Raw genomic sequence first — 18,093 nt, forward strand, 5'->3', positions numbered from 1 at the left:
TGGGATCGAACCCGAGAGCCCAAGCACCAGAGGTGAGCGCTCTACCACTGAGCCACCGCGGCCCCCTTTCGAGTAAGGATGTTGACCTTGTCACAAAATATTCTGTCATGTTTGTTGAAGTATAGCAAATGTAATGTTTCAACTTTGTATGTGATGGTTTCGTGCTTATTGGATGACTTTTATCATATCATTCAGTTAGCGCTTGAAAATATTAGATGGTTTTGTCTGAGATGCAAGGAATTCTACGAATCATATAGGAAAAATAAACTAATTATGTGGTACATTGAAATGCCGAATGTGTAACATGTAGCAGCGTTCTGATGAATGTAGCCATCCGTTGAAGTAAAACTTATTTCACAAATTTGTTGAATGTACTACTATACACTGCAGAATTTATATTTATAAAAAAAATGGAGCCAATACTTTTTTAAGTAGTCAACGTGAAGTAGAGCATTGGTGTTTAGGCTATAGCATGGAGATTTTTCGCAGCTCAATATGTACTGTTTTGATTATTGACGTACGATAATAGTCCGAAAACAATGTTAGGGAGAGAATATCTGATTGTAGAGAAATTAACTTTCAAAATTGTAAGTAATGTCCTCGCTTTTGTTCTCCGGCTCCATAATGTATGAACTTTACATGATGATACGCATGGGCGGAGTTACGGGGGGCATTGCCCCCCCAACTTTTTGACAAAAAATAAAAATGCCACCTATAAGATGGCCATCTATCAATACCTTCCAGACCGACCAAAAGGGTCTGTCCTCCCAACTGCTCCTCCAGCAGACATTTCCTAGATCCGCCTATGATGATATGTTATCTTTCTTTGGTACCCTCTGAGATGTACCATACAAGTATCCCGTCTCTTTACTTAACCGGCGCAACGGTTTTTACGATGAATCGGATAGATGTAGGAATGAGTTATTTGACTGAAAAGACAGACAGTTGTCTTCTGGTTTCTATCCGTCGAAACTAATGTTGGCCTGCTTTGGATATTGCGAACATGAAACTCTCCTCGGAATGTTTTATGCTTGAATCACAATATTTATTTTTTAGTATAAAAAAAATAATAATAAAAACTTCTGAAAGAGAGCACTCCATACATGTTAACTTATCGCTGTCATTTTTGTTTCACTTATAGTCAATAAGAGCAGTCATTTGCTTATTTCCTCACGGTTTCCAGATAGATGCTCCCATGTTTAAGGATCTAGTAAAGGTTTATGTCTCATCCTCTATTTCTGCAATCATTCGTCGAGAGGTAACATCAAGGAACGTACAAAATCAGTTTGTTATAACTACGAAGAAATAAAATAGATTGATCCTGTGTTTTATGAATTCATGTACACAATTTTTGTTTATTTAAATTTCTACAAAATCGTAAGAGTTACCAATAACTTTACACTTATTAAAAGGGGAAATTATTCCAAGTAATATATTAACTCAAATCGCATTTTTTATTTCCCATTTCAAACTGGAACGTTCCATCCAAGCATAGTGCGGGATTCTGTATACATAACGGTAGATAGTATATCAGTAGAACAGGAATCATCGCATTGATGGACGAAAAGATCGTTTCTGATCTGGCAATTCTTCCATCTATCAAGACAGAATAGTTTCATTAGTATACTGATCTAATTGCAGGATATGCAGATGAATACTCATTACCTGTATTGGAACAATAAGGTCCAATTGTACATGTAGGCACTCCAGCGTAGCTTGAGTGTCCAGAATTTGAGCTAGTAGGTAAGGTTGAAAAGTTATCCAAGTTCCATAAGTTGGGTCCAATTGTACATGTAGGTACCCCAGCGTAGTTTGGGTATCCATAATTTGATCTAGTAGCTAAGTTTGAAAAGTTGTAATGTGGCACTGTAGATGGTTGTATCACAAATCTAGTTGTGCGAGTTTCTGTTGGCAATGTCATAAATTCCACATTCATACCTGCGACACCTGCCGGACGAGGGGTACAAAAGATAGGCCAAAAGTTACTCATGTTACTGCTGGGCATGTATGACATTAATTGTGGAAAATTTGACGAATTTGTAAGAAGAAGAGGTCTTATTGGTTGCAGACGATGATAATCGTTACGAATAGGCGTAGATGCGATGAAGGGATATATACGTGTGGTCCCAGAAGTAGGAGGCAAGTAGTTTATTTCATTGTAGTGACGATATTGTCCAAAAGGACTTGAGAAACATAATCTGCACAGGTTACTTTCTGAAAATATAATTAAAATGTAAAGAGAAAGAAAAGTATTAATATAAAATACTCATTTCAATAGTCTGGTGTTTATTTTAGTTCACTAACTGCCATTTCAAGGTAGCTTCGACCAGGGGCGGATCCAGGACCGACTTTTGGGGGGCGATGGTTGTCATACTGCTACTTAGAGCCACTTCGAACTCTGGAATGGGTTTTATTTATATATATATAAAATAAGAAAGTTTCCTCTTCTGGGGGAATCGCCCCGATCGCCCCCTAGATCCGCCACTGGCTTTGACCCACAAATAGATTCCTCATTCAATACTACAATACATTGTATTATTAAAAGTTTTAAGTTCTCGATACAAAGAATACACAGAATAAAGTCTAACATTTGTTGGAAGTACAATATAGATTTGTAGTTATTCTATTAACATTTACTGTATTTGTATTTAAAATTTCATTAAATAATTAAGTACATCAAACAAAAGTCTAGACATCTAATGTAAAACTTTTTTTAAAACCCGGGGCATACCGCTTCTAACCTATAGAATTACAGATTTCAGAAATAATCAATGTGAGATCAGTAGCTCATCAGCAAATACAGAAGTTTTAGCGAAGTACGCAATGCATATTTCTGCGATCCACTGCTCTAAATAATACCTTAGTTTTTCTGTTGTAAACTAGGAAATATTACAGACAAGACCAAAAGAAACACGATGACTGAATTGTCCACAAAACATGTACAATTACTTTGAACCCTATTAACATGGCAGCTGTGATGCAGGGAACGGAAATGCCCACTGCTTATTAGTAGGACAACCATAAAGAATAGGCAGCAGTAAAAGCATATTGGAACTTTTCACCTATGTTTAGGACCATATTTGTGATTTTGGCTACTTTACATAGGGTAAACTATATAGTGATGGGCACCTGAAGGACCATTTTTCTACTAATTCAAATACAGACCAATTAGTTTTCTAGATTTCAAAATTGTGTTTTCACCGTTAGATTGAACAATGTTTCTACTACCAAACGGTATATTTTAGTTCGCTGGAATTCAATTACATTTTTTTTAAATGTAAAGTGCCATGATGTGTGACTATATAGTGATGGGCAACGAGAATTCTAATTTGGACACTTTTAGTTACAGTGATAGGCACCTCAAAGTAATCCAGTAACTAAACCAAAAAATATGTTTTAAGTAAGTACAGTTGTTTAGCATACTAGTTATGTTTTATATAATGTGTTTGACATTGTGAAAACTGCATATTAAGTACATAAATACTCCCTATTTTAAGAGCATCGGTTGAAATCAGCAACTGTTCAACAAAGTTGATATTTACTCACTTGTACTGTCGCTAGTTTCCACAATTTGTGGACACTGAATACAATAATATATGTTGCTGGTATTACTGTCACATTCAGTCTTCAGCTTTGGCGTTGGTAGACTTCGATGGCAAGAGACATTTCTTATGAAACTGCAAACTGCATAGACTGCAACTTGTACATGGTATGTAAGGCCCCAGAGACTGTTCGCATTGATGGCACGAGACTGTAGATATTGAAATTTAGAATGAAATATTTGGCCTATTTGTTGATTTCGGTCTGCAACACTATACGAACTGACGCTCTTTTTCATTTAAAGATCTTGATCACTTCCAAATAGCTGTTGTTTCGCTGTTTCACTTGTCGATGGTTTTCCATATTTATTCTCGCAATTTGCCTTATGGTTCCTACGCTTGTGATACCTGCAACGTTGATTTTCTTGCTAGCTTCCACTGCAGCTTTCTTTTCGAGTCGTTTTCTTTTCTTATCTTTTTACTGGTTTTCTTTGGTCTCTTCTTTTCAGCTTTTTCTTTATAAAGCAGCTTCCACTTCTCGTATATAATTACAAATAGAGGTAGAGTAAAGAGTAATTACTCTTACTTTCTCTTTTAGACGTTTGAGGCCAAACTAAACAATATTGAAGTAGTGGACCATTTCTTATTGAATTCTATTCACTAGCCACAGCAACACTAGGATTTCTTTCCGAATTTCCTTCACTAGTCTTTTCCTTTCCGCTTTCAATTGTATCTTCCACTACGGGTGTTTCATTTGCAGCTTCCTCATTATATTGAGGCGATGTTTTACATTGTTTGTGTGTCCGTGACCATTGGAAAAGTTTGTGTCAATTTGTCATAAATGCGATGTAGAATATGAAGATCTTCACTCTTTGTTTCATGATTTGTCAAGCTGTTAAAACTTTTGAGTTGTTTACATTTCCTAATCCCTACCAAATTTGAAAACATTTCGAGTTTTAAAATGCTACCAACACTTACAGTGTTCAAAATTGCTGTTTGATTCCCATGGAGGAAGTCTACTTTCTCTTTTACCAAGGCACTTACTGAAATCAATAGAATTAGGATTCCAAGGGTACAAACCACATGCTTTGAAGCCATTTACCAGACTTTCTGACTTTACGCAATTTTTAATTGTGTCTCGTAACAACGGAGAAAACTTATTTTTAGTAACTTCTGAGAATGGGACGCTAATGCATAATAGCATTTTTCCATCCAACTTGAATTGGACGGAAAGCACTAATATCAGCGGTTTGCAATATTCCTGTTGTATTTGGATAGAGGACAATTGACACAATCTGAAGCTCAGAGCATCATTCACTTAATCGTAAAGTAAGGTGGGTTTTATGTCCATCCACAAAGAGGATTACTGCACATTTGACATTTCTTTTGACTAAATATGGATGGAAAATATTAGAAATGTACTCATAAAAAAATCTCAGTTCATCCATCCGGAATCACTACACCCAACACCTCAACCATCGGAAACAGACTGCCTATTTCACTCGGCAGTCTTTTATAGTTCTTATAAACAACCATTGGTGGACACGGAACACCATTTGCTCCAAAAGTGAATAAAACTGCAAGAGCTTCATTTTCATTACCAATAGACATCTCATAAACATTCCGGGTATCCTTTGGAGCAATAACCCTCTGACTTTTTGGGCAAAGTTGAAAACTTACTTCGTCTACACTATATACTTTTGAAACAAATTCTGTGATTTTAAATATGTTTTAATTTCTTGAAATCATTTCCGGATATCACATTCACTCACGTCAGCACTAGCTAGTGTAACGCTTTTGGAAGCACTTTGCGATAATATTGGATGCCTGCGTAGAAACGACTAATATCACCCTGATCTCGGTAAATTGTTCCTGAACGGATTAGGTCTTTCATGGAAAACCTTTCTTGCTTAAAATTAATAGCCACTCAACAATCAGATTCTCATCATCTTTCGTTAAAACAGGACTGGGGCCAAATGTAGTCTTCTCTTGCCCCTTAAGGTGCCGCTGCAATGTTGTCCTAGGTACATTATATGTTCGAGCAGCAGTTTTAATGTTTTGTCCTTTACGAACTGCACTAACAGCGTCCTGAAGCTGTTACTTACTGTAAGTGACTTTTCCCTTGTTATGCATCGGAGTTTAATTTGAAAAATATATTATAAAGCACGCTTAGTTACGCAAAATGTGTCAGTTTCACGAAGACAAAAATATATTCAAAAGCAAAGATTATTATATTCCAAAAAGGGAGTCCAAATTACATACCTAGAATGTGAATTCTTTTGTCTTGATTTTTTCTAGGAACTTTGTCAGGCGAGTTCCGGAAATTTAAGCTCCGACTACTCTATTCAATTTTCATGTCTTTCACCATCACGGACTAAGCCATGGTTGCCTAAAGTTTGACAATTCAACTCCACTGACCAAGTAGACCTAGTTGAAATGAACTTAAGAAACCTTTTTTGAATATGATCATAAAAGTATGTATTCGTTTTAGATAGTTTATTTTAGCTAGCTACACTATAAATAGTATTTACATGGCAAATTATTGTTGGTACCAAAATCTGGGTTATTTCGGTCCGTTTTATTTAGCCAGTTTGTAAAATATTATGCTACAAGAGGTGTGTGAATTACGTTTATAGTAACGGGCACATGAGATTTTACAGTGATAGGCACTGTGCCCATTACGCCCATTACTGTTAAAACTTCACTAAAAGACGAAGGAAAATTATCACCATTACAGTAGAATATGATAAGCAAGTTTCCATCGAAAACTGTTTAAAATAATTTTCTTTTCAATACACAGTAATGGGCATCTAGGGCTCATTTCTATATAGAAACAAATATTCAATTCAGTAACGGGCACTCCTTTATATTAAAAAAGGATATGTGCAAAGAACAAATTTGATGCAAGAACAAAATTTTACTTGACAGCTATATGAACATTTTCATATAATGTGACACTGACTAAAATGCCATTACTCGCAGGGATGAAGACGAGTGAGTTTTCTTTGCAACTCGATTTGACTTGAAACAGACATCTTTGAGCTGTTAATAATATTTGTTAAAAAAAATAAACAAGTTATTACAAAATAAATACAAGCATTATTTAAAAAGTAGTTAACAAGCAACCAAGACAACATGGTAAGTAATGAATTACCGTTGAATTTGTTTTTCTAGTCGCTGCCTTAACTTAGATTTTGTGTAATTCAAATTCTGATCACACTGTAATTTCTATGCATGGCAACACTGATAATTCTTCTGATTCATATTTTCGGGTGTAGAATAACATTATCTATTATTGTGGTAAGTTACATTTTATTATCTCTTTTCACTTACGAAAAACGGACAAAAGAATATTTGTTAACTTTTCAAAAATATTTAGTACTCTGCCCCCTTAAGGAAAACTACATAAAATGTAGGATTTATTGATCGATTGATTAATGGGAAAAAGTTAATAGTTTTATATACATTTTAAATAGAAATGCTTAAAAATGAAATATAATTCAGGGAACAGCATATTAAGGCATAATTTAGGGAAAAGCATAATAAAGCATAATGTAAGAAAAATGCAGCATAATATACAGCTGCATAAAGCATAAAGTTGGTTCCCCTGCTTATTAGTCATAGAAATGAAGAAATGGCAGGATATGATACTGACACGGGAAGGTCCCACAAGTTGTCGCTAAAATCTGATTGCCACATAGCAAATCTGATGGAGCATCATGAGAAATGAAAATGAGCAAAATTTAAGGTGCTATGGACCAGAAGGATAGGAGTTAGGGGGCTTCAAAATTTGAATATTCAAAAAATTATGACGGAATTATGTACGTTTAAAGTAAATATTTTGAAAACCGTTAAAGCAATCAAAACAAAAGTTGCACAATATAATGAGAACAAAATGCCCTTTCGAAAACTACAGTGTTGTCATAGGTGAAGAAGTGTTGCCAACTCAACATAAAAATATTTTGTTTGAAATAGCATCTTCTACAATTGTGCACAGATTTAAAATGCACAATTATCACTAAACATAACAGTAGTGGTACAGTGTTGCACACTGTTGGAGCTACGTGTGCTGAAAATGTTCAGTGAAGAAGTCTGATATGTATCGACAGATGGTAACAAAGGAATGCATTAGAAAAAAGTGAGGGTTTTGAATTAAATTCTATAGCCCCGGTGAATAAGCAAACTCGTGAAAATAAACTAATACACGCGAGGAAAGAAATACGTGTTTTCTAATTCTGTAAACTGGTTCTCCAGATTATCAATATTTGGAAGAGTACTTTCTTCGTTTATATCTTTCGTGTTAAGTGACATATTCTTTTACTTCCTCCCCTACATACCATATGGTTATGTTTGTACACTCTCATATTACCATATTAACATTGCGAATATAATTATATTATTATTACCTCATTCCGTTTTTAGTCGGCCCGGATAGCCGTGTAGTCTAGAAGGCTAGACAACCGACATATTAGGGATTGCGGGTTCCAATCCCGCCTCGGATATGTTTTTGTTGTACTTTTCATCTTACATTTCATTGTCATCTTTCTCTTTCATAGTGGTTCGGATCCCGCATTACACTATAGGTCCCGTCCTATATAGCTTCGGAGCTGACGAACAAGACGTAAAAATGGCATAACCCAATTTCGTTTATCAAATGCATCAATATTTTGTGGCACTGCTGACATTTTGCTATGTTACACTATCAGTGTTATGTATTTGAAGTACATTCATAGCATGAGACCCAGATTCCTTTATTACCATCTGTTGACACATATTAGGCTTCTCCATTGTACATTTTCAGCACACGTAGCTCCAACAGTGTGCAACAATGTACCACTATATTTCGTTGTTATGTTTAGTGATAATATTGCATAGTGCATTTTAAATCTATGCACATTTATAGATGGTGCTATTTAAAAAAAATATTTTTATGCTAAATTGGCAACACTTCTTCACCTATGACAACACTGTTTGTAGTTTTCGATAGGGCACCTTGTTCTCATTATATTTAGCAACTTTTGATTGCTTTAACGGTTTTCAAGATATTTACTTTGAATGTACATAATTCCGTCATATAATTTTTTGAACATTAAAATTCTGAAGCCCCGTAGCTCCTATCCTTCTGGTCCATAGCACCTTAAATTTTGCTCATTTCCATTTCTCATAATACTCTATCAGATGTACTATGTACTAATCAGATTTGAGCGACAACTTGTGGGTGTGGGACCTTCCCGTGTGAGGATGTCGAAATAAACATACTGGTTCATGGTAATATTTGAATGTTTGACTGGACCCAAGTTCTGGAAATAATAACCTTCCCACCATCAAATTATTTCATCAGCTTAAATCACACATACATCATTATCTGAGATTCTGGCAGGTACTCTGAGACTACTGATAGGTCCTTTGCAGTACATAGCATAACATCCACTTCTGTTCTATAAATTTTACATCGATTATTTTTAAAAAGCGTAAACTGAACTACATCCTTACCCTTTCTTAATCAAATCTGTTCCTCCTGTACTTCCTACAGTATTTTGTCCTTCTTTATACAGTCTACTCGTCTATATTTGGAACATAATATTACTGCCTGCAACATGAGACTAATAGCTTTGTAACCCCATCATATTTTTGGGTTCGATTTCTGAGATATTTTGGTTGTTCTATCATTTCAGAAATGTAATTATTTAGTTGAAACTATTCCTTGTTGCCTTTCTTTCGGATGTTCTTAATTCCTTCGATTGTATTATCTATCCCGGTAGCCATTCGTTTACTTATCTTGAATATAACTTTTTAAACTTGTTCAATGTATTTTGTTCTTCAACATCTATAGATTACTCGGTCTGTCCCTACTTATAAATATGAAGATTTTAAAGACAAATTGCACTTAAATTATGCCAAATATTGTATACTCATTAATTCAATAGGGGGTCCACATGAGCTTTGAGGGGTCCGGGTCCCCTCGGCCTCCCAGGATCGGCGCCCTTAGGAATACTCTCCTTCAATAAAACTATAAAGAAAATCAAAATATCTCTAATAAATATTTCGTGCTGAGAAACGAAATGCTTGACGAAGAGAAAGAGATAGAAGATAAGTATTTCTCGTCAACCGTGCGAGAAGCATAAAAATTTATTGTAATCTTTTTAACTTTTTTTTTAAATAAAGCCACTATAGAACTAAACAGAATATTTTCTATGTGTAAAATAATTTTTATTGTCATTGTTTATTAACATTTATTCAAGTTTGTACGAGTAATATGTTATGTGCAATAGCTAGTATTCACAATGAAATTTAGAGTGATTTGAGTTACGCGAAGACTCAGAGTAGTAATATATATCTGCTACCTTTTCTGTGAAAAGAACTGCTGTTTTAACTACTAATGATTATTACTCTCAGCAGCACCACAATTATTCCCACGCCACTGGAAACACCATCCGGTTTCATACATCACTTTCGGAACAAAGTACTGAATATATATATATATATATATATATATATATATATATATATATATATATATATATATATATATATATATATATATATATATATATATATTACTTCAGAGACGCCACAGTAACTGATAATCCAATGATGTTAAAGTATTGCCATGGACATGTTATTCCGTTGCAAGAACTGAATATTGGTGATCCACTGGAAGGGAAGGATTATATCGTGTAGGTGCGATTAAAATATCTGACGGATATGTGTCACCATGAGAGTCCAAAAGAGTGAAAGCTAAAAATATGGTCAGTCCAACAAACATATGTCTTTGGAATCGTTCAGCAAACGATTGGATTCCATAATGAGAGAAGTCTGAAGTCTACGACGCGATGAAGTCATCAACTACGTTTCTTCGTTTGGTCATAGGAAATTTCCCAAGAGAATCTGTATCATTTGAATAACATATGTGCGTGCATTTTCATGTAACATAAGGAAATTACGTTTGATGACCATTCCTGAATGTTCCAAGAGAAGCTTGCGGTACATTTTGTTTAGGCCAGCGGTTGAACAATCCACATTAATTCTTTCAGCTTGACTGAGAAAGACTTAATGGATCATTCCAACTGTAGACAACCTGAGACTGAAGAGCTTCTTTTGGTAATTGTCCTGAACGTTGATCACATACAACAATTATCCTGACCATTTTCAATGGTCATAGATCTATTTCATATCAGAAGTAAAGATAAAATATTGAAACCCCTCCCTACAATTCGAGACTGCATCAGCAGAAGGCGATCCTTACTAATCATTGTCAGCTCATTTGGTTTTTCCGCCTTACCGATTGCAGAGCTGCCTGACTATAAGATGCGATGAATGGCTACCTTATCTGAAAGGAAAACTTTTCTCATCGTTGAGACAGTTAGTGATTATATGACAAGAAAAGTGTGGAATGAAGTACTCAACCACATGTTGCTTCACTTGATCATAAGGAAATTTCTTCTCTTAAAAATGTGATCGAGATGCTGGAATAGTCGGTAGGAGAGACAGGAAGCGAATACAGTGGTTGACCAGGGCTTCATATTACAACTCAGGAGAGCCTCTACCACCATTTGAGTAATATATGTGCGCATCTTCATGTAACATGAGTAAACTATGCTTGGTGACCATTGCTGGATAATTCAGGAGAAGTTTGCAGTTCATTTTGTTTAATTAGGCGATTGAATGTTCCACATTGATAGTTTCTTCTTTACGTAGAATGACCTAATGGATCACCCCAATCATTCTGAGACTGGAGACAGGGTTTGCAAAATTGTCTCAGACATTGGTCACTACTAAACGACAGTCAGTTTATATATCAGCCATGAGTTCCATCTTTTTTATCTTACCGAGTGCACGGAGCCATCGGACGATAGGTCATGGTGTATTCCTAACTCGTCCACATTTGCACGGATGCTTTTTAGAAGACTTTTCTCTACATTATTTTTGAAAGAAGTCATCGGAACACGTGGGTGTCAGTGACCATTAGGCTCATTTGTCAATGTTGTGTCAAAGGCACGAAATTTAAGAAACCAAAAGCGTATAGTGCATCCATTCACCACTCCTAGCTGTAACGCACTATTAATGTTATTGGCTGTTAGATGTGCTAAACGGCCCAGTTTAAACTTGGAAAGAAAAATAAACCTCGCAATTATGTACTCTACATTGTGAACGTTCTCATGACCCTGTCCAACAACACGCTGCTTCTCAACTGAATGGACACTTCGGTCTGTTTTCTCAACATGCAGCGAGCTTGTGACGTTGTACGTATGACCACAGTCCTTCCGTTGGTTGCGCTGCTAAGAGTGGTTTGCAACCAGAAGGAAAACAAGATCATTCAATTGCACCAAACCGTTATTTTGTGAACTGCATCATCAAGTATGAACAACTGGGTAGATCATGATCATGAGAGCTCATCAGCTGGAGAAATATTTCGTTTTATATTTTTCCTTCTGGTAAGTCAACTACATGAGGAAAAGAAGAGAGAAAATTCCATAGCGTTTGTGCATGATATGACAAACTGTAGTTTCGTAAAGTAGGTGATCGGTGGTTGCCAAAGAACTTCACAGATGTCCATAAAGTATAGTGAGTGATGACTTGCTTGGCCCACCTTGCACAGTTCAATGAAGAAAAACATGCTTTTTGTAAGATATTGATACAGGTAACGTATCTGTAGCGTACTACTACACGAAACAAAGCTGACAGGCATCATTTGGAGTGAAAGCATACGATTCTATACCAAAAAAGAAATTAAAGGTGACTCAATCTGAGAAAACTGCATCCTGCACACACATATATATATGCTATATATATATATATATATATATATATATATATATATATATATATATATATATATATATATATATAATAAACATTGACAAAGTGTTGCATCGTTTGCTTCATAACAAAAGACAGACAAATTACTTATGCTGGAAATTGTAGTCCTTCATAAAAAGACATCCAACTGTGGATACTTCTGTTCGTGAGAAGCTCTAGAAGTTTGGGTGGGTGGGAGGTGTCCTACAGACTGTTCTGATCTTGCACGTTCAATCTATCTATCGACTTTCTGATTAGATAAAGAAAGTTTCGATCGAACAACATTTCATTTCCGATGACGAGATCAAATCAGTTGTAGTCAGATTGCTATAGTACCAAACGATTGATTTTATGAGCAGGGTAATCAAAACCTATACCACGATGGGAAAGTTTTGAGGAACTTAACGTCTATATTATAAAACAGCTTTTTTAAACATAAGCATTTACTTTATGTGGATTCTTGATGTGTTACCTATTACACTTTCTTCTACGTAAATTGTTCTGTGCTACTTATCCGCCCTTCTACAGCAGTTGCTATCAGTGTGCGTTTCTTATAATATTAATTAAGAATTGTGATGCCAACTCATGCAACTTACCAAAGGAACGGACTTCTGGACGATATGTAGGATAATAGTGAACTTCCATATACCGGTGAATTCTATCATATTCCTTCAAAAATGACAAGAAACCAATCTGCAATAGCACAAGGAAATTACTGGGTTAATTTTTAGTTTTTCTACATGGTCGCTTGCATGTACTATAACATGCACGTATAAATACAATGTTCTTTACGATAATGTCTAAATACATTTTAAATGAGATCTGTTAAATAAAATATTGATTATGTTAACAGTCAAGAAAGTAATTAATTACTTGAAATTAATTATAGAAACTAATTTCGTTAATGGTACACTACAATGGTGAATATTATTGAGCATTATAGTAATGTGGTAGCCTTTTTAGTTCAGTCACCAAAATTATCAAACTAGCTAAAGATACGTTTTCAAATTTGCCAGAGAGACATGATTTTGACAATTTTTACAATTATCTTGACCTTTGATCTGTGTTTTCACCTTGCTTTGAGTGATCAACCCGACCCCAAGCTAAGTTCCAGTGTCAAAATTTAAATTTCTACTCCATAAACAACCTACCTCATGATGCCCTAGGTTATGGCTCGTGTTAAATTAGACAATTAAAGATTTGTCCATTAAACATACCTCGTTATGTTTTAGCTCCAATGTTGAGTAAGAATACTTCATAGCTCATTTTATCTACCAATGATCGTTTTCTGGAGGAATAGTATATCTTCTTAACCTATCTTAGCTTTCGCACAGGCTTAAATTCTGGGTGAATAGGATTTGTGGAGACATACAGTGACTCGAAAAAGTATTCGTACAGTTATTAATTTGTTTAAAGAATGAACGCCTGTTCACAATTGTTTAACGAGTAAATTAAGTTGAAACAATATATGTTATATATATATATATATATATATATATATATATATATATATATATATATATATATGAACCCTACGCATTTACGTCCACACTACCTTGATCCATTAGTTCACCATTTGTGTCACCTATTCAGTATAGTTGGCTGGTTTCACGTTTTACTTCCGTCGAAAAAGTGTTCGTACACCGTGGTTTTGTTCGTAGTAAAGATACCTACCAAATATTGTTAGCATGATTACTCTTGCGTTGGTGCTTGAGAAGGTTGCTGACAGAAACATCAACCTATTTCTCCGTCTCCGTTCGCCACAAACATTTAGAAAAAGGTAAGATGGGGCACAAAGGAAAATAAACAACAGAGGATGAGAGAAAAATTTTCAGAATTCACAATTGCGCTAAATCGGTGTCTGAAATATCTAAGATCATGGAACGACTTCCCTCAGTGGTTGTGTATTAGATAAACTCGCCATTACCAAGTCAATTAAAAACAAATAGAAGAACTATCAAATAGATATTATACAAGAACATAATAGTGCATACTATCAAAATTAATGCAAAGATAAGTGTCCCTCAGATTGCAAATGAGTTGTAGAGACGACGAGTATCATTGGCTACAGTGAGGAATGTGTTGAAAACAGCATGCTATAATTGCTGTATCTCAAGAAACAAAATTTGGGGGATTAACAGTAATCATAAGAAGCGCCTAGAATTCGCTTTGAAAACAGTAAGTAAGTCTTTTGACATTTGAAACAATTATTTTCACCGACAAGATTGATGAACAACTTGTTTGGGTCAAATGGGAGAAAAACTATGGGAAGAATAAAGAGAACAGAGATCGATCCCGAAAACCGTAGTCCCATAGTGAAACATGCTGGAGGATCTGTGCTTGCTTGGCGGTCAATGAGTGCTGTTGGTGTCAAAAATTTGTTTTGTAGAAGGAACGATAAACTAAAGAAACTATGTCAATATTTTAAATAGCAATCTTCGGTAAAGAACTCCAAAAATGGGTCCCAATAATGATTTTGTATTTTTGCACGATAAAGATCCAAAATATACCAGGATACTAGGATCAGGATCCATAATACTAGGATATGGGTACTAATAATGTACCCAAACAAGTTAACACACATACGTAATGACCAGACATCAATCCCATAGATCATTTACGTTAAGTTTTTGACCAAAAAATAAGATACAGGGTTATTTCTACAGAGCAGTTCTCAAACATGCTTCATTGGAAGAATGTGACAATATTTCACCTAAAAATACAGCAAACGTAGTCGTTCCCATTTACAGAACACTTCAAGTAATTATAGCTCCCTAGTGCCAACTCCAGCTACCAGAATTGCCATCCTAAGGGTAGAAGACTTTAATGGAGGTGTTCTTCGAGATCCAACCCTTTTTAAGAAGCCAACCGAATCGGTTCGAAGGAACTTGCACCAACGTCAAAGTGAGGCGTCGATATTGGTGTGTGCAGTTATTACAGTGTTGCCATACCAAAACAACAAGATTTTAAAGGGAGATTTCTTCGATATTCATCTCATGTATAGTTGTCCATCGAATCGATTGCAATAAAAATGTGTTGCGTCGAGGTGAGGCGTCGTCGTTGGAGTCCACGCCAAATATCAGGGTTACCATCCAAAATGTTCCAACAGAGTGCTTCATTGATTGGATTTGGGATAAGTCTTCAGATGTACAACCTTCGGAAGAGTGTCTTCAAGCAAACTTGAATCAGTGTCGTCTAAGGACGTCGGTGGAAAATACTAGTAGTGTAGTCAACCCATATTTGTTGAAAGATGATCCTATAACACAGTCAGATCGCAATTCGGCAATTCTTTTCAAAGATTCATGGGAAAGATTCATGCTTCGTCTTCTAAGCATATGACCTCGGAGGTACTACGGGTTCTGTTAGAAGTTTCGTCGGAGTCTATCGGGTCAAGGCGATTGGAAGTCAATCCAATGAAATCTGATAAGGGTGGAGCACCTTTATCTTGGGAGATGGGTTTAGCGAATATGTCAAGAAAGACAAAATCAGGCGTACATACTTCGTGAAAAACATAACCTCCTCGGCAAAAATAAAAATACTATGACAGCGATGATAGAGCTAATGATTGATAATAATTGAAGATCTAATCAAAGACTTTGCAACTAAAAAGTATATTTAAAAAACTTTTTAAACATCAGATCATCTAAGAAAATATTGAGCCTTTCTTGCACTAGATGGTGTTAGTGTCCCAAGTCTCAGAGTATATTAGCAGTGGGACAAGCTTAACGTCATTTTACAGCTGATAGTTTTAGCAAGTAGATGCGTAAAAGGTGGTGGAATTCTTGTGATCACATGTAAGATATTGCGCAGTGAAAATGACTCAAATTTCCCTGAAACTATGTTATGTTGTACAATTCTGTTTCGATAAAGGGGCAAATACTGCGCAGGCCTGTGAAAATATTTATGCTGTCTATGGGCCAGATATATTACTAAAAGCAAATGTCAGAAGATGGTTCAGTCACAATTTGTATCGTTCTGGAAATTTCGATGTCCTCACATTGAGCGACAAGGAAAATTAAATGATATTCTGCCAGGAGTCGAGCAAGACCGGCATATAAGCAACTAGCCATTAATGATTTAAACATCTATCACATAAAACTGGGTACAAAAAGAAGCTCGACATTTTGGTGATATATGATCTTACTCAAAAATATTTACTCGATCGAATTTCAGTCTGCAAATCTCTCCTGAAATGTAACGAATTTGAGCCACTTCTTAAGCGATTGATTACAAGTGATCTAAAGTGAATAACCTATGACACCAATGTGCGGAAATCATTGAGGTCGAAGCGAGAAGCTCTACAGTATGTGGCAAAGTCCACACTAATGCCCAGGAAGGTTATGCTATGTGTTTGATAGGATAGGAGGGGCATCATATATATGTATCACGAATTGCTGCCGCCGGCAGAGCGGACCTGTACTGTCAAAAATTAAACACGAGTGCACCTAGCAATTCAAAAGAAGCGGCCGGAACTGGTCAATAGAAGGGGTGTCATGTACCACATCGACAATTACAGACCGTATACATCTTTAACGACCTGTTATAACTTACGAGAACTTACCTGGAAGGTGTTAATGCATCCATCGTATAGCCTGGACCTGGCACTGTCGGACTATAATTTGTTTCAGTCTCTGTAGAATTCCCTGAATTGTGTTAAGTTAGTTTCAAAATAGGTCTGTGAAAACCATGTGTCATTCTTTCTTGGCCAAAAATCACTGAAGTTCTAGAAAAATGAAATTATGGTATTGCTCGAAAACTAGCAGAAGGTCATCGAAGAAGATGGTGCACATGTGGTCTGATAATGTTATTTTCAAATCAGAATTAATATATTCTTAAATTTGATCTCCAAAGGGACAACCTGATATAGTTGAGTTGAGTTAATTTTGAGTTTAACGTCTCTTTCAGCAGCGAGACTATATGAGACGGAACCTACTGATTAACGTGGAATCCGAACCACATGAGCTCCTACCGGAAATTGAACCTGGATCTCCCACAACCTGATATAGGTAAATAAAGTGGAAATATACAAAAATAAAAGTTGTTTTTCATCTGTGAGTCTTGCTAATTTCGACAAATATTTTTTAATGTTTATTATTGTTTATATTTTGAATTACATATAAGTGGAGTCATCAATTTTTTTAAGTGCTTAGGGCGTCTGAGGGTCTTAATCCGCCCCCTGGCAAAGGCACCCATCAGGGGGGTAAGGTGGGGCGCTCGTCCCCCTAAGAGGAAATTACACTTGGGAATATCGAAAACCCAATAGAATTATTACATTAGGTACAGCAAAATTTGAAACTATATTTGAAATGTCACTTGTATTTGCCCCCCTTGGAAACCACAACATGGGCGCCCTTGCCCCCTGGTACCAGGCTTGTCAACCATACGATAATTTATTGAGATATACGATAACTTAAGTCTTAATGCTACACTGAGAAAAATGATTGGGTTGAAACGTGACCACGCGGTGTGGTTAAAAAGATTTAAACCAAATTGGGTTGTTTGGGAACGATGGTTGGTCACTTGCAACCCAATTGCATTAACTGTTGGATCAACAAAATGACTATATGTCACTGGAGAGTATTTCAAACCAACACTTGGGTCATACCTGGTTAACGAAAAGTGTCATGATGCGTGAAACACATAGTCTAAAGGAAGCTGATTAAAATGGACAATTAAGTACTTCAAAAATTACAACACATGTTTGTTATTTACTGTCTATTCAGTCGAAATTATACAGAGTTATATCTTGACAAAG

At 35.8% G+C, this 18,093-nt stretch overlaps 1 protein-coding gene across 2 annotated transcripts in view; it reads right to left on the minus strand.

Moving 5' to 3' along the window:
• Window positions 1–1,331: 1,331 nt before the first annotated feature.
• The window catches only part of LOC145663749 (uncharacterized), a 43,556-nt gene continuing 26,794 nt past the window's right edge, over window positions 1,332–18,093 (minus strand). For both annotated transcript variants that reach the window (XM_081729839.1, XM_081729838.1), the window contains 2 exons: window positions 12,935–13,031; window positions 1,332–2,214 (listed from right to left, as the gene is read on the minus strand). In XM_081729839.1, the coding sequence (XP_081585965.1) occupies window positions 1,619–2,214; window positions 12,935–12,983 (645 nt within the window). In that variant the 5' untranslated portion in view covers window positions 12,984–13,031 and the 3' untranslated portion in view covers window positions 1,332–1,618. The remainder of the gene's footprint in view (window positions 2,215–12,934; window positions 13,032–18,093) is intronic.

The sequence above is a fragment of the Thermobia domestica genome, chromosome 11 (genome assembly GCF_964235325.1).
Source record: "Thermobia domestica chromosome 11, izTheDome1.hap1.1, whole genome shotgun sequence".
In the NCBI taxonomy this organism is placed as follows: domain Eukaryota; kingdom Metazoa; phylum Arthropoda; class Insecta; order Zygentoma; family Lepismatidae; genus Thermobia; species Thermobia domestica.